General features: G+C 37.2%; 2 protein-coding genes across 2 annotated transcripts in view; both read right to left on the reverse strand.

Annotated features, from left to right (window-relative positions):
- Positions 1–74: 74 nt before the first annotated feature.
- On the reverse strand, positions 75–8,417 carry LOC126378462 (protein adenylyltransferase Fic). The gene is made up of 3 exons (XM_050026843.1): positions 7,255–8,417; positions 5,582–5,779; positions 75–4,152 (listed from the first exon to the last, which is right to left on the reverse strand). The coding sequence occupies exons 1-3, from the start codon at positions 8,280–8,282 to the stop codon at positions 4,020–4,022; spliced, it is 1,359 nt and encodes a 452-aa protein (XP_049882800.1). The 5' UTR covers positions 8,283–8,417; the 3' UTR covers positions 75–4,019.
- A 1,430-nt stretch (positions 8,418–9,847) lies between these two features.
- LOC126378792 (uncharacterized) overlaps positions 9,848–14,102 on the reverse strand; it is a 38,500-nt gene continuing 34,245 nt past the window's right edge. The window contains exon 5 of the mRNA XM_050027196.1: positions 9,848–13,799. Within this exon, the coding sequence (XP_049883153.1) occupies positions 13,638–13,799 (162 nt within the window). The 3' untranslated portion in view covers positions 9,848–13,637. The remainder of the gene's footprint in view (positions 13,800–14,102) is intronic.

The raw sequence follows: 14,102 nt of genomic DNA on the forward strand, positions 1-14,102 counted from the left end.
CATGATTTGTTTTATTCGAAAAAATATACAGTCACAAAATATCCCAACATTTAGAAGGTAAAAGAAACGCTGAGTCATAATTAAATCAATACTTCTTTATTATTATTTTAGGGCTTTTTATTAGAATATATTTACATTGTTTGTACTGATATCATGGAAATGCAATAAAAATAAGAAAATAACAAATTAAATTGGAAGACAACCTGGATAAGAAAACATAAAAGAAAAAACAAATGTACAATGATACACATAATATGGCAAGACGACTAAAATAAAATGATTATTTTTACATAGGATTGTCATGTATTAATTATTAAAAAAAATACTAAAAATAAATATACAGTATTTTTATCACAGACCAATGAAGTGATGTACTAAACCTATGGTCTAAATAAAGATTGAAACGCACATTTAAATTAAATCGAAATCATTTTATCATCAATCTAATGTAAAAATATAATACATTATATTTCTAATGCAAGAAACGTGCGTTCGAATCTTTGAACATAAATGTCTGATCAAGTTATTATTTATCAATACACACTCTTAAGTAATAAGTCTCTTTGGTGTAACAACTTTTTCTGATGCTTAACTTCCAGTGTTGATATTTTTGAAATAATTCAGTTACCTATACGAGATACCCCCGAATAAATAGCTATAGCCGTCAAAAGTTGCCAATTTTGTCCTCTGAAACGTAAATTATTCGCATTACACCCCTGAAAACGTAGCATCATTACAATGAGAGCAGGACAGATATATAGTATATATATCCCCTAGCGCGAAAGAGACGAGAGATAATAATATGTCACGTTTTAAGAGGCATATGGCGCCACAAGCAAGAGTAATCCTACTCTTAAGTTGGTAAGAAATAGTCACGGATGTGGTTTTCAATAGGATTGCTGATGTTAATAACCGCATTAGTTTCTAACGATTGTGATTAGAAAAAAAATAAACACACCTACATTATACGCAATTTCTTTTTTATTTATACTAGTAGCAAAATTGAGCAATCCTGTGCGTCTTTATCTCGAGGATTTAGTTTTTGCGTTTTTAATTATTTTTGGATTAAACAATAGTTTTTTATCCTTTGTGCGCTTATCTTTCCTATTGTCAACAGCTTAACGCAAGAGTTTCAATATTTATCATTTTATGGTAGATCTTTTCGTTATGGTAGATCAATTTCATACACTTTTAACTATTATATTTTTGTGTTTAGTCACGAGTTCTTGATTGTTATTTTCAAAAGATAATACTACGTAAGTACACAGTAGATGCAGCTTTCAAACGATAACGAACCTATCCCAATCGATCGAAATGTTTCTAAATGTCTTAGTCATCCGTAGACATACCGCCTTTTTAACAAGTTCGAGTAAACTTTATGGAATTCCATACCTCTCTTTACGCCCTAAACGGCTGTTCCAATGTCCACACACTTTACTTGAATTCTATACAGCATAAGATACGATAAATTGATAAATTAAAGTGATAGAATCATGGGGAAGTACGGTTCCGTGCTGCCAGATTTGTATTAACTAATGCACGGATATATACACTTCTCATCAAAAAAATCGAAACACCTTGCAAGTTTACGTTTTGTCAGGATTATCAGAAAAATGTGTACATTTAGGAATAAATGTTAAATGTCGTTTAATAGTGAGTAATATGAGCTTATCAAATCTTAATGTTAATGTTCTAAATTTAAATGAATTTTTCATAGGTTTCGTATTTTGTTAAATGAGTCATTTTTATTCCGTATGGAGTATAAAGGAAATGGATAAAACAACACACGTAAATGAAAAAAAAGCTAAAAAACGTTTATTTAATAACTTGTATTCCCTCCCCGAGCTCTAATTACTGCTTCCATACGGTTCTTCATCGATCGGATGAGAGTCACGATCACATGCTGTGGTATATTGTCCCATTCCTCTTGGATTGCATCTTGCAGCTGGCTAAGTGTTTCTGGGGCAGGATCTCTTGCTCGAATTCATCTCTTTAATTCATCCCACAGATGTTCAATGGGATTCATGTCCGGGCTTCTTGCTGGCCATTCCATAATAGAGATATCGACTTCGTTAAGATAATCTCGTACGACGCCCGCGGTGTGAGCCCTAGCATTGTCGTGCATGAATATGAAGCCGTTGCCAATAAAATGTGCATAGGGCATCACATGAGGCTCGAGACACTCTTCGACGTACCGATGACAGTTTAGTGCAGGCAGACGTGGCCCAGACACGAAAGCAAGCTCTGTCTTACCGTCGGCGCTGATTCCTCCCCAAACCGTCCACGTACCGCCACCATAGCTGACCTTTTCTTCAATGCAGCATTGTGCATAGCGTTCTCCGTCTCTTCTGTAGACCTTGTTCCTTCCGTCGTTACCATACAGCATAATTTTACACTCATCAGAAAAGAGAACTTTGCTCCACTGTAGGTATGACCAATTTAGGTGCTCACGTGCAAAGTTAAGGCGCGCTCTTCGATGGTCTGCAGTTAATTTCGGCCCATTTGCTGGCTTATGTGGTACCAGTCCACGATCCTTCAACCTTCTTCTAATTGTAGAGTCACTTACAGCCACCCTTCGTACAACACGAAGCCGCTGCTGCAGTTGAAAAGCGTTAAGGCGTCGATTTCTTAAAGAAGTTGTTACAATAAATCGATCATCTCGCTCAGAAGTGACCCGATTCCTGCCAGATCCTGAACGGCGCGTGAACAAACCAGTCTCCCGATAACGTTTATAGACTCTATGAACAGATGACAGGCTTAGATGCAGTCTTGCAGCCACAACACGCTGACTAAGGCCAGAATCCAGCAATGCCACAACTTGGGCGGCTTCTGTGGGCGAAGTATCCATACGTTTTAGAAAAAAAACCTTTTTTCAGACGTCCCAAAGTCACAGTATTGAAATAAAAAACAAAAAGTTTAAGGATAGGCGCCAATTTTTAGTTTTTAAACGCTAAATGTACTCCAACCCTAAACACACATTTGTCTCAAAACAGTGATTCATTTCGTTTATAAGATAAACAAATGAAATTCTAATTTTGAATTTAGAATTTTCGCTTATTACTGTAATGGCCAAACTGCCAGCTATACATTTATGTATTTTTTTTCATCGTATGAATTCTTTTTTGTGTTAAATTCGGACAGAAACAATGAAAACGGAAGTGTTTCGATTTTTTTGATGAGAAGTGTATATGGATTTCCGCTGGTTGGCTACACGCTTAAAGCACCTTTACTAGTCGCGAGAGACCTGTGTACATTGGGACACGTATAGCATCATGCCTGTGTCCCTAAAGAGGTAGGCAGATGTGTACATTTTATAGTTATATAGATACACGCACTCCAGTTATGTTTAAGCCCCATGTTATAGAGGGTCTATTGCCATTAGCGGGCACAAATCCTGGAAACCATGTGATATCAATTATCTATGACTCAAACGTCAATTCAAACTCTTAAAGTCGAATAGTGGTTCAGAATTCGAGCCGGGATCCGAACCCGCGACACTATAACGTAAGTCACGTGTTCTCCGAACAGGGCTGTCACGTGTATACATATAAATATGCTGTTGATGAATACAGGGTGTTAGTGACATCGTAACGAATACTGGGGGGGATGATTCAGACCATGATTCTGAGTTAATATCAAGTGGATTTTCCTGTCGGAAAATTCACGAATTTTTTTGTGTTTTTAATTTATTTTCCGTGCCATACTTTTGCGACGGAAAATTCTATTTGATATGAACTCTGAATCATTGCCCGAATGATTCCTCAAAGTTTTCGTTCTGTATATATGTATGTTTTGGAGGTATGTGACCTAACTTATATGGGGCTGGTTTTCCCTTCGCGGGTTGGAAGGTAAGACAGGCAGTCGCTTCTGTAAAAAGACCGGACCTGTCAAATCTTCAAGTTAGGTAAGCGGACCCTGTGAAAAACGGGATAATGCTAGAAGGACGATGTTGAATGCTCTTGTTTCCTCACGTTATAATCACACTTGGATAATTTCACTAGTCTCTAGATGGTGTGGGGTCATAGCGGGTCGTCTTCGAAGTCCTCGGTGATGAGTATAGCGGGGTCCCCGATAGCTGGCACCATGTGGGAGTATTCGCTTGTCGCCCACAAGTACAGGTTCAGTGTCCTCTCTGTGCATTGAGCAATGAATCTGAAAAGATAGTATGATGGATTTAGTATGAATCGTGGGGCGTACTCTACTTGGGTTTGGGGGTGTTTCCAAAAGGGGCGCGGCGAGGAACTTCAGATTGAAACATCTTCTATCGTGTGGGTTGTGAGGTGGATTACGAACCTCATTAACCCTGATGTTAGGGTTATTATTGAACCGCTAAAGGCACCTGACTTGGCTCACGTAATAACCGAAGCACGGATCATTTTACTTTCGGACAATCAAACGATCAACTGATTGGTGAGATTTAAACTGGGTAAGTACTCGTATTCAAACTGGGAATTGGTATTCAAATTCATATTTTCACAAATTACGTATTATTTAGTTTTGTTACGTTAACTACAAATTTCAAATTCAGAATTCATTATTTGCTCAAAAAACATAATAAAATAATATGTATTATATTAAATTGAGTATTTATTATTTATTAAATTCGTGAAAATATATACGCATTTAATTTATTATATTATTGACTTTAGTTTACTTTTATTTATTTCTTGTTGTACCATCGCGCATCCAAGTTTGGTAAATATTTGTTTCCTGGTAGTGGTTGCCTGACAGAAATTGCTCTAGAGCAATAAGGCTGTCCATCTTGTACTGTATTCATGTGTTGTGTCTGATTTGTTAACATTAAGTACTGCGCAATAAAGTGTTTTTGTGTTGATTTGATTTTCGAAATTTAAATAAAGAACACGCCCATTTACATAATGGATGATGAAAACGTGAGGCAAATTGCAAGTTAAGCGTGCCGAAAGTAGTCAATATTGTAATTTCGCTACGGTCGCTGTGTCGCCTGTTTTACTCGTGATTTGCCTATTTAAAACGACAATAACAACAACATAGAATCACGGTTGTATCCTTGGGGGGTTATTGAAACACTTATACGTAACAAATATCCCAATCGGGGAGCGTAGATAATAACTAACTTACCAACTAACTAACACTGTCAGTACTATTCAGAGACGGAGGCCAGTTGTCCTAGTACGGTTTTGAATTAGACTACTTTGGGCGCCATCCCACTCGCGTCAGAGTACTGCGGGGCGGAAGGCAAGAGGGAAACCACTGCCCTATTTTTCCCTAAAAGAGTAGCATGGAGAATGCTATACCGACAACAGTCTCTCTCTCTCTCCTTGGCATTTATTATTCCCAGCTGATGGTGGGGTCTGCCTTCTTCGTACTTCTCTACTCGTAATGCTACACCGACAAGAGTGTGACTCTTAAATTAATGGTGATGAAGTAAGGCTCTGTTAACACTAGCAATTTGTAAGGCGATTTTTTAGCGATCTCGCCTTTCACTACAGAACCCCACTCACATACATAATATGTAATTTAATTTTTTGACGTTCAAAAAGCGCTAACTTTGTAAACCAATTTTGAAAAATAAATATTTTTGAATTTTCTTTTTACTCACCTAACAAACGGCCGGACATCTCCCTCATTAGCAGTCTGCAGGTGTTGATAGTACAGATGTCTGTGCTGCTTCGGTATGATGACGGGCGGGTACCCGGCCTGCATAAGCAGCAGGTTCATCAGGAGCCGGGACGTGCGTCCGTTGCCGTCGATGAAGGGGTGGATGTGTACCAACTTGTAGTGGGCTAGTGCTGCGTATCTGAAATGTACAAGTATGTTGATTAGTCATTGGTTTGAGAAGGGTAGTTTGCGCATGCCCTGGACACTTCATACAAAAAACCTCGTTTTACATAGACGCTATACATTGACGTTATCGTACACGCGCATCTGTGTGTGTGACGTCTAACGCTCATACGATTGAAGACTAAAGTAAGACCGAGGGGGTGTGAGGTAAACGCCGCTGGTGAGGAGCGGAGCATAGGCGTTCCATAAAGAAAGAAAGAAAATATATATTGGGCAAAAAATACATAATACATAGTATACATTCTAAATGTATGGTTTGGGTGTCAAGAGAACGGTACAGGCCGTTTAGGGTAGAACCACATCAGTCAGCAGCACCGCATGGCACTTACCTGTGCATCTATCCTTTTCTGTTACTCAGAACCGTCATTTGCTCGAGCGAGAGGGTGACCGCAAGCGCCAGAATCGAAGAGGCGCTTTCGCCTCAAACCACGCCTTTGCGAGGTGGTTCAACCCTTACTGGCACCCCGTGAAGTACCCTTAGGGGTCTGCCATGGCCTTTACGGGACCATCTTCCACCGAAGGAATTGACCAAAGTACATAAATAGCCAAGAAACTGAAAAGACCTTGCTTCTAACTTTTCTTGTTCATGTCACCAGTGCCTTAGGAACTAATAACTCTTGTACAAGATAAAAAATATCTGTTTATGTGGTCTTAATACTGCGTAGAGATGAGAAAGAAATGATAAGTAATAAATATAAATGTTATTAGGTGTCAGGTCTCCAGGATTGTATGGGCACATTGTGTGGTTCTGTGGTTCTGAGAATAAAGAATTGAATCATTCAATCATCTTGAATTGATCTATAATGACACGACACGTGAAAGTGTACCCAAAGCCACATCCCACATGTGTGTGAGTTAGCAAGTATTTATGAATAACAGTGAAATCAAAACAAAGAGGAATAGTATAAGAATGTGTAAATATCAAACAATAGTCACTAGATGTTATTGAAATTATGATATTATGTAGATGATGTGACGTAGGTATATAATATATAGGTATACGTTTGATTTGTTTTGAAGCTTATCAAGAGTAATTTTATTATCAGCCAAAGTCAAGATTATCCTTGCTATTAATCATGGGCAATCAGGAAAATACACACTATTTTAATAACAAATAAAGAAATGTGATAGGTTCTGCTGGATAAAGGATCTTTTACTGTTTTAATTTCTCATTAAAAAAAGGGTTAGGTTAGATAAAAAAGGGTAAGCTTAGATAAAAAATGGTTAGGTAAGTTACATAAATAAATAGATAAAAAAAGGGTTTTTTGTATGATGCTTGAGTAAACAAACAGATAAACAAGAGTTTCATGTAGTAGAAAAGAGAGTAGTTCCATACTGGTCAGGGGGGCCACTAGGATCATAGCAATTGTCACCCTGGGGGATAGAACGGGGGGCCAATTAAATCTGAAAGACAGTTACATGGAAACTCACCTTACTGGGTGCAGTTCTAAGGCATCTTCTGAATTGAGCCATTCCAGGAACTGTGCCATCAACTTCTGTATCTCCGATGGCCCTGGTGGTATGTGCCCACCAACGTACACCTGTGTTCTCCTAAACTGACCACCTTCTACTGGATCCACATGCCCTAGTACTCTTTTGTGGATCTCCAACACATCACCCATAGTTATTGCTCTTAGTCGGTAGAGTAATGTGGAGTTTATGTACTTCATAGCCGCATCAAGGCCTAAGATCTCATTATGCTCATCAATACTCTTCCCCGACACTGCTATCCTGGTTTCCAAAATACTTCTTGTTTGAGAAAGTGTCATTGTGTTGCCTTCTATAGCAACGGTATGATAAATATGTTGGAAGTATGCCTCTTTCTTTGCTCTACGTAAAGCAGAGTTATTTTCTGGTATTGATAATAATGCATCTCGTTTTTCATCTATTTTTCTTAACATTTCTCTGTCTAGATTCTCGACTATGCTTGCTGTTCGTTGTCTGTTTGACAAAGCCCCGGTATGATCGGGATAGTTCGTTAAAGCTAAAGTATAGAGTTGATCTGCTCTTACAACATCCTTTTTTGTGTCTTCTAGGAACTCTCCGTAGTGGTTTAATATGTCAGCATGTTTAGGGGATAGCGCAAAAGCGTGTTGGAAGAGTTTAAGAGCTTTATCAGCTTTGCCAACTTTCTTCATTTCTAACGCAGCGTTTAGTGACACGACAGCTTCCGCGTCTCGAGCTCTGTCCGGGCGTTTCGGGGGCACAGGCGCGGGTGTGTCATCACTTACTGGCTCCAAGTAATTTCCATATAAACCAGAAGGGATGGGCGAAAATGGTTTCGTAAACTTTGGCTCATAACTTAACAACCTATGTAACGATATTAAAACAGCCACCGTACATACCAAACTAGATAGTATTAATACTGTTTTACACCTTTCTACAATCATTTTCGTTCGTAATTCCTGTTTCGTACACTTCATGTTTTCACTCTCGGTCCGACTACCTATGAATAGCATGACTGCTCGAACTAATGAAAGAATTGACTGGCGATAAAATCTCCGAGTTAGTCACTGGAAATAATTCAGATTGCATCGTGTACTAGTGAAATATTTCTAAATGCTAATAACAAAAAACCACGTAAGGCCATTCTCTCTGACAGACGTCAAATGACAGCTGTTTTGCGTTTCATTCTACGAAGTTATGCAACATGATTGACAAACGGTTTAAATATTAAAAGTAGTTTTATCTCTTTTTCTCACCTATTATAAGTGAAGGACTGCACAGGTTTAGGAGTTTTCAAATATCAAACTAAATTAAAGTTAGGGTAGTGTCCGCGAGAAGCCACCAGATTGCTCCGTGTAACGGATCGTTCTTTAGGCTGCGTTCATAAATTAATATACGTCATCGATTTAAACATTATTTCCGGGCTTTTCGGCGGGAAACGGGAACGGGACAGTTGCTTTCTTCATTGAGTAATCTAAATAATTAATACGAAGTGGTGTTTTGTGGTTAATGATCGCATTAAGTTAGTCGGAAGACATTCGCGAGTGTTGTTATATTGGAGTATTCAATGAACAAAGTGTATCTGCCTATTTTCGCTTCGTGCCGGGAAGCCGCTTCATAACTCAAAAGTTTATGCGGACTTTTGAGTTAATTCGTTTGGGGTTCGGAGTAGGAGTCTACTCCGAGGGTGGGGGCTTAGGTTTCATCATCATCACCTTTCATCATTTCATTAATCATCAAGAAAAAAAATACGTCAGACATGGCTGTATTATGGGCATAGTTCCCTTTGCCTTACCCTTCGGGGAAAACCAAAAAAAAATTAATATACGTCATCGATTTAAACATTATTTCCGGGCTTTTTGGCGGGAAACGGGAACGGGACAGTTGCTTTCTTCATTGAATAATCTAAATAATCAATACGAAGTGGTGTTTTGTGGTTAATGATCGCATTAAGTTAGTCGGAAGACATTCGCGAGTGTTATTATATCGGAGTATTCAATGAACAAAGTGTATCTGCCTATTTTCGCTTCGTGTCAAGAAGCCGCTTCATAACTCGAAAGTTTAAGCGGACTTTTGAGTTAATTCGTTCGGGGTTCGGAGTAGGAGTCTACTCCGAGGGTGGGGCTTAGGTTTCATCATCATCACCTTTCATCATTTCATCAATCATCAAGAAAAATCCCTAAGACATGGCTGTATGGGCATAGTTCCCTTTGCCTTACCCTTCGGGGAAAACAAAAACAAAAAAAATAAATAAACATTATTTCCGTTTCCGACAAGTTTTACGTCTAGGTGCACCGAAGGCGCCATGGTTAAATTTTTTTCAAGGTTTTATTTTACTTTCATTATTATGTAGACAGTGCGACAAATAGTCCGGGACTAAACCTCCGAAAAAAGAGGGAAATCTATAATAATAAAATTATATTAATATTATTGAAACAGAGTTGATGTAACTATGTGGCTGCATGTAGTGTTCTGATTTAATTATTTAGGTACTTTTGGCTCTGCCCACCCCAATATGGCTAACGGGCGTGATTTAATGTATGTAGAAAGGCAGGTAAGAAATCAATAACGCAGCAGATATACTCATCATAATTTTATTTATTTTAATATTTTCACCTAATTGCAAATAAATAACAAACTCTTACAAACTAACTTCCAGATCATTAAGAAGATAAAAAATACTAAAATTTATATTATTATTACTAATTTATTCACATAAATAATATTAGATTGTGTTTTCAGTTAAATTATTACAATTATAGGCTTAGATACAACGATAGGCTTAGAATAGTTTCTGCCGTAAAGGCGTTATGCTGATTGATTTAAATCTGGAATTCACTTAACAAAAAAAAAATAAGTGTCCAGTTTACTCGTCAAACTTTTTATTTCTGACTAGACCCTACAATGACACTGATAAATTCAAGATGTATCTTAATCGATAAAATTGTAAGCTAGTCGATTAAAATTACGATTTACAAGCATTTACAAACTTCCTGCAAAATATTAATTAACGATTATTGCCATTTATTGGTCAGCTAATCTACTTAATGTTAAGTTAGTGTTACTTTTATGGCAGTTTGGATTTGGAGATGACAATCTACAAATATTGTAAAAAGCATTTTAAGATACATACTAATAATGACGCAAAGTAACCCTAAGATCGGTGACATTTAAAATTTTTGACAGTTAATTCTCGAAACTTTCTTCGTGAGCCCGTCTTTTTTCTCTCTCTATGTCTATGTCACTACGCTCTTCTAAAAGAGAGAAAAGTATAGACCTATTTTCGTGCCCTGTCTACTTTATTATAAAGATGAACTGGGGGGTTAAAAAGGCTACATCGAAGCAATTCATATAAAATTAAATATTTCTCTCAAATGAAAGATTTCTTTGCATTGCGCACTTACTTTTATATGCGCAAATGTCAAATTGCAATGTTACTTTTTTAGATGAATTGCTTCGATGTGGCTTTTTTAACCCCCCATGTCCTATGACAAATATTCGTAATTCTATTGCCATGTCTATTGCAGGAAATCAGAAAGCGTAATTCATCATCAAGCAGCTTTGGCTAGTGTTGCCGATCGATATTCGATTATCGATACTTAATCAATAGTCTATCGATAGCTGACCGATAACAAGAATTTGATATCGTTAGTATCGATAGGACTTTTGATAGGTAGTATGGTTTTTTAGCCACAGTTTCGCATTGACAGTTTAATAACACCATGGTATAAAAAAAACCAGGGGGGTTAGAATGCCCACATCGAAGCAATTCATCTAAGAAAGCAATATTGCTATTTGACATTTGTTTAAATTGCGCACTTACTTTTATACACGCACATTTCAAATTGCAATATTGCTTTTTCAGATGAATTGCTTCTATGTGGTCGTTTTAGCCCCCAGAAGACGTCGACTTGACTTCAACGATCCTGTTAACTTTTTCTTTGTAACTTTACTATCTAATGGCAAGAATACAAATGCCAGTAACTTAATAATATTGCAATTTCCTAATAACTACTTAACTGAAGGCAGTTGGTGAGCTTCAGTTGCGTTTAGAAAACCGCATCTTTTAGTGCTAAAGAAACGAGCGACCTTATACATTGGACCTACATCATTTTATTGTTTTTTCTTGTATAAAATCAATGGCCAATTTTACCAGGGTTAATCGCAGTCGCAAAAGACCCTTAGCACGGCTTACTTTCGGACGATCAGACTGCATTGTCTTATAAACTGCTTTATGGACAAAAATTATAATAATGACACGCTATAAAGCAGTGTATTAGTATGTAATTATAATATACATAACATACTTAAACAGCATATACAGCATATAGTGACATCGTAACGAATACTGAGGAGGATGATTCAGACCATGATTCTGAGTTAATATCAAGTGGAAAACACACTACAATTTTCATGAATTTTTCGACAGGAAATTCCACTTGATATCAACTCAGAACCATGGTCTGAACCATCGCTCAAAGTTTTCGTTACGATGTCACTAACACCCTGTATGTGTCCCACTGCTGGGCACAGGCTTCCTCTCTATCAACCGGAGAGGGTGATTATACACTAGGTCCAAATACAAAGTCGTCGCGGGCACTTTAAATAAAATTACACTATACAATTTTGGAACTAACTTTTTGTTTCTCTTGGAAACGATACGTGCGCGTGCGCCTTACTATCTTCAATCTTTCAATACCATTAATATAATAACGTTAATGTTGTCTGGCTAACGGAAATAGCACTCGGCTATGGACATTCACAAGACATTTAAAAGTAATACTTTTTATTTTAATTTGTTTTCATACTGGCAGGGTAATAGGTCGCAGTGCCTCTTCCCTTAGTCAGACGTGTTAAGTGCATCTATACAGGGTGTTAGTGACATCGTAACCAATCCTGAGGGAGATGATTCTGAACATGATTCTGAGTTGATATCAAGTGGAATGTCCTGTCGGAAAATAGTATAAAGTTATTTTTATTATTTTCAGTTCCATACTTAAAATTCCACTTGATATGAACTCAGAATCATGGTCTGAATCATCCCTTAAAGTTTTCGTTACGATGTCACTAACACTCTGTATACGCTATATTCTAGATTAGAGTGAATTTAGTTATGTCAGAAATCATCTTCATCATTTTCCTCTGTTAGAACTAACCGCGATAACTTTAATGAATGTAAGTTGCATAACAATATACCAACACGCTTCATAATGGCAGACTTCACAGCCCAAGTGGAGTATATAATAATGCATAATCAAATAAAATATTAATGCATTTTTTTAATAAATACATTATTATTGTCTAAATAGCATATATCCTAGTTTCTTATTCAGTTTATCCATCTTCCCCTTACTCACTACGAAATTCCCCTAAATTCGTTTCATTTACTTCATTAATTGCCTCAATTCTAACCTTCAATGTATTAAACAGAAAGACTACTTCAGTACAATTATAGGTTATATTTCAATAAGATAACAATTTACAATTGTCTCAATGCGCGGTAAGAATTAAGCTAGTGATGTATCAGTCGATATTAAGTCGATAGATTATTTTCTATCTTAAAAATGAAACAAAGGGGTGTCGGTATTCTCTCGTGTGGGTTGTGAGACCGATGATTGACTTCATTAACCCTGGTCAGGGTAACAACTGTGCCGCCAAAGGTCACAGATTATGTAGGTCTCTATAACCAACTACAAGTTACAAGTGTATTGAGGCAATAAAGAAGTAGTTAAATATTTACTCAGTAATCAATTACATCACTCATAATCTTTATGAAACTAATGATTTGACTGATAATTCAATTCAATTACTATCAATTGTTAAAGTCCTACATAAGGTAAAATCAATTTTACTTTATTTCGAATCATTCTTATTGCAACATTCCTGTAAAAAACCGGACCTGTCAAATTTTCTGGTTAGGTAAGCGGACTCTGAAAAACGGGATAATGCTAGGTTGAGTCAGATTATTCTTATTGTGTTGATGTGACAAGCCAAATCTCTAATAATAATTCAAGTTAATAAATATTTTGCTTGGTAAAATATATCTTACATTGATCCTACCCTATAGATCTGGTATGAATAGAATGCTAGCAGTTCTCATTTTTCCTAAACTCTTATTTATAATTCTCACAAGTCTAACATTCTCACCTTTTAAAGGATTGATTATTTCATCTTTTCATGTGAGAAATACAATAAATGGAGGCATGTGTGCGTCTGCCCTTGATTCTTTGTTTTGTATCTTTTGAGCATGGTGAAATATCATCTACAACCTCAAAGATACCATAACCTTTGAAAGACTTGCCGTCTCTTCACCAATCATATCCAAAATTGCCTATTTCTCCTGTTATTATAGTTTCCTCGCGTCCATGTTAGAAGCACATGGAGTCGACCACGATGAGGGTGGAGTAGAATGAGCAGCCCATGGCGATCATGGTGCCCAGACCGACGGTGGAGTGAAGGGAACGGAAGGTCTTGAGCACGCGAAGGTAGCGGGGACAGTGTGCAAGCTCGCCTAGGACTAGGCGACCGACCTGAAACAACAAGAACATCATAATTAGTAAAACAACATAACCTTCATGCCTTCAGGGTGCTGTTGGGGTTGCCGCGCTACTGTAGCGCATCAAGGATGTTCACAGACGCTAGAGTGGACTGCTTCTACACAATTCTTAATTCATTCTTAATTATTTTATTATTTACATTTCACGACTTTACAGTGCAGAAGCGTCAATGCGCCGTGAAACTTTCAATATAAATAATAATATAATTAGACATATGAAACTTAAGTGTAAACATATTTAATTTTCACACATCATTCATCATCTCGCAGAACCTCA

Source organism: Pectinophora gossypiella, chromosome 2 (genome assembly GCF_024362695.1).
Source record: "Pectinophora gossypiella chromosome 2, ilPecGoss1.1, whole genome shotgun sequence".
In the NCBI taxonomy this organism is placed as follows: Eukaryota; Metazoa; Arthropoda; class Insecta; order Lepidoptera; family Gelechiidae; genus Pectinophora; species Pectinophora gossypiella.

What these genes read in the sequence shown, in the direction of transcription:
- LOC126378462 (XM_050026843.1), bottom strand. Translation starts at nt 8,282, where the DNA reads ATGCTATTCATAGGTAGTCGGACCGAGAGTGAAAACATGAAGTGTACG. An exon ending in TTAGAACTGCACCCAGTAAG is followed by an intron (nt 5,780 to 7,254) that starts GTGAGTTTCCAT and finishes TGTACATTTCAG; the next exon opens with ATACGCAGCACTAGCCCACT. An exon ending in GATGTCCGGCCGTTTGTTAG is followed by an intron (nt 4,153 to 5,581) that starts GTGAGTAAAAAG and finishes CTATCTTTTCAG; the next exon opens with ATTCATTGCTCAATGCACAG.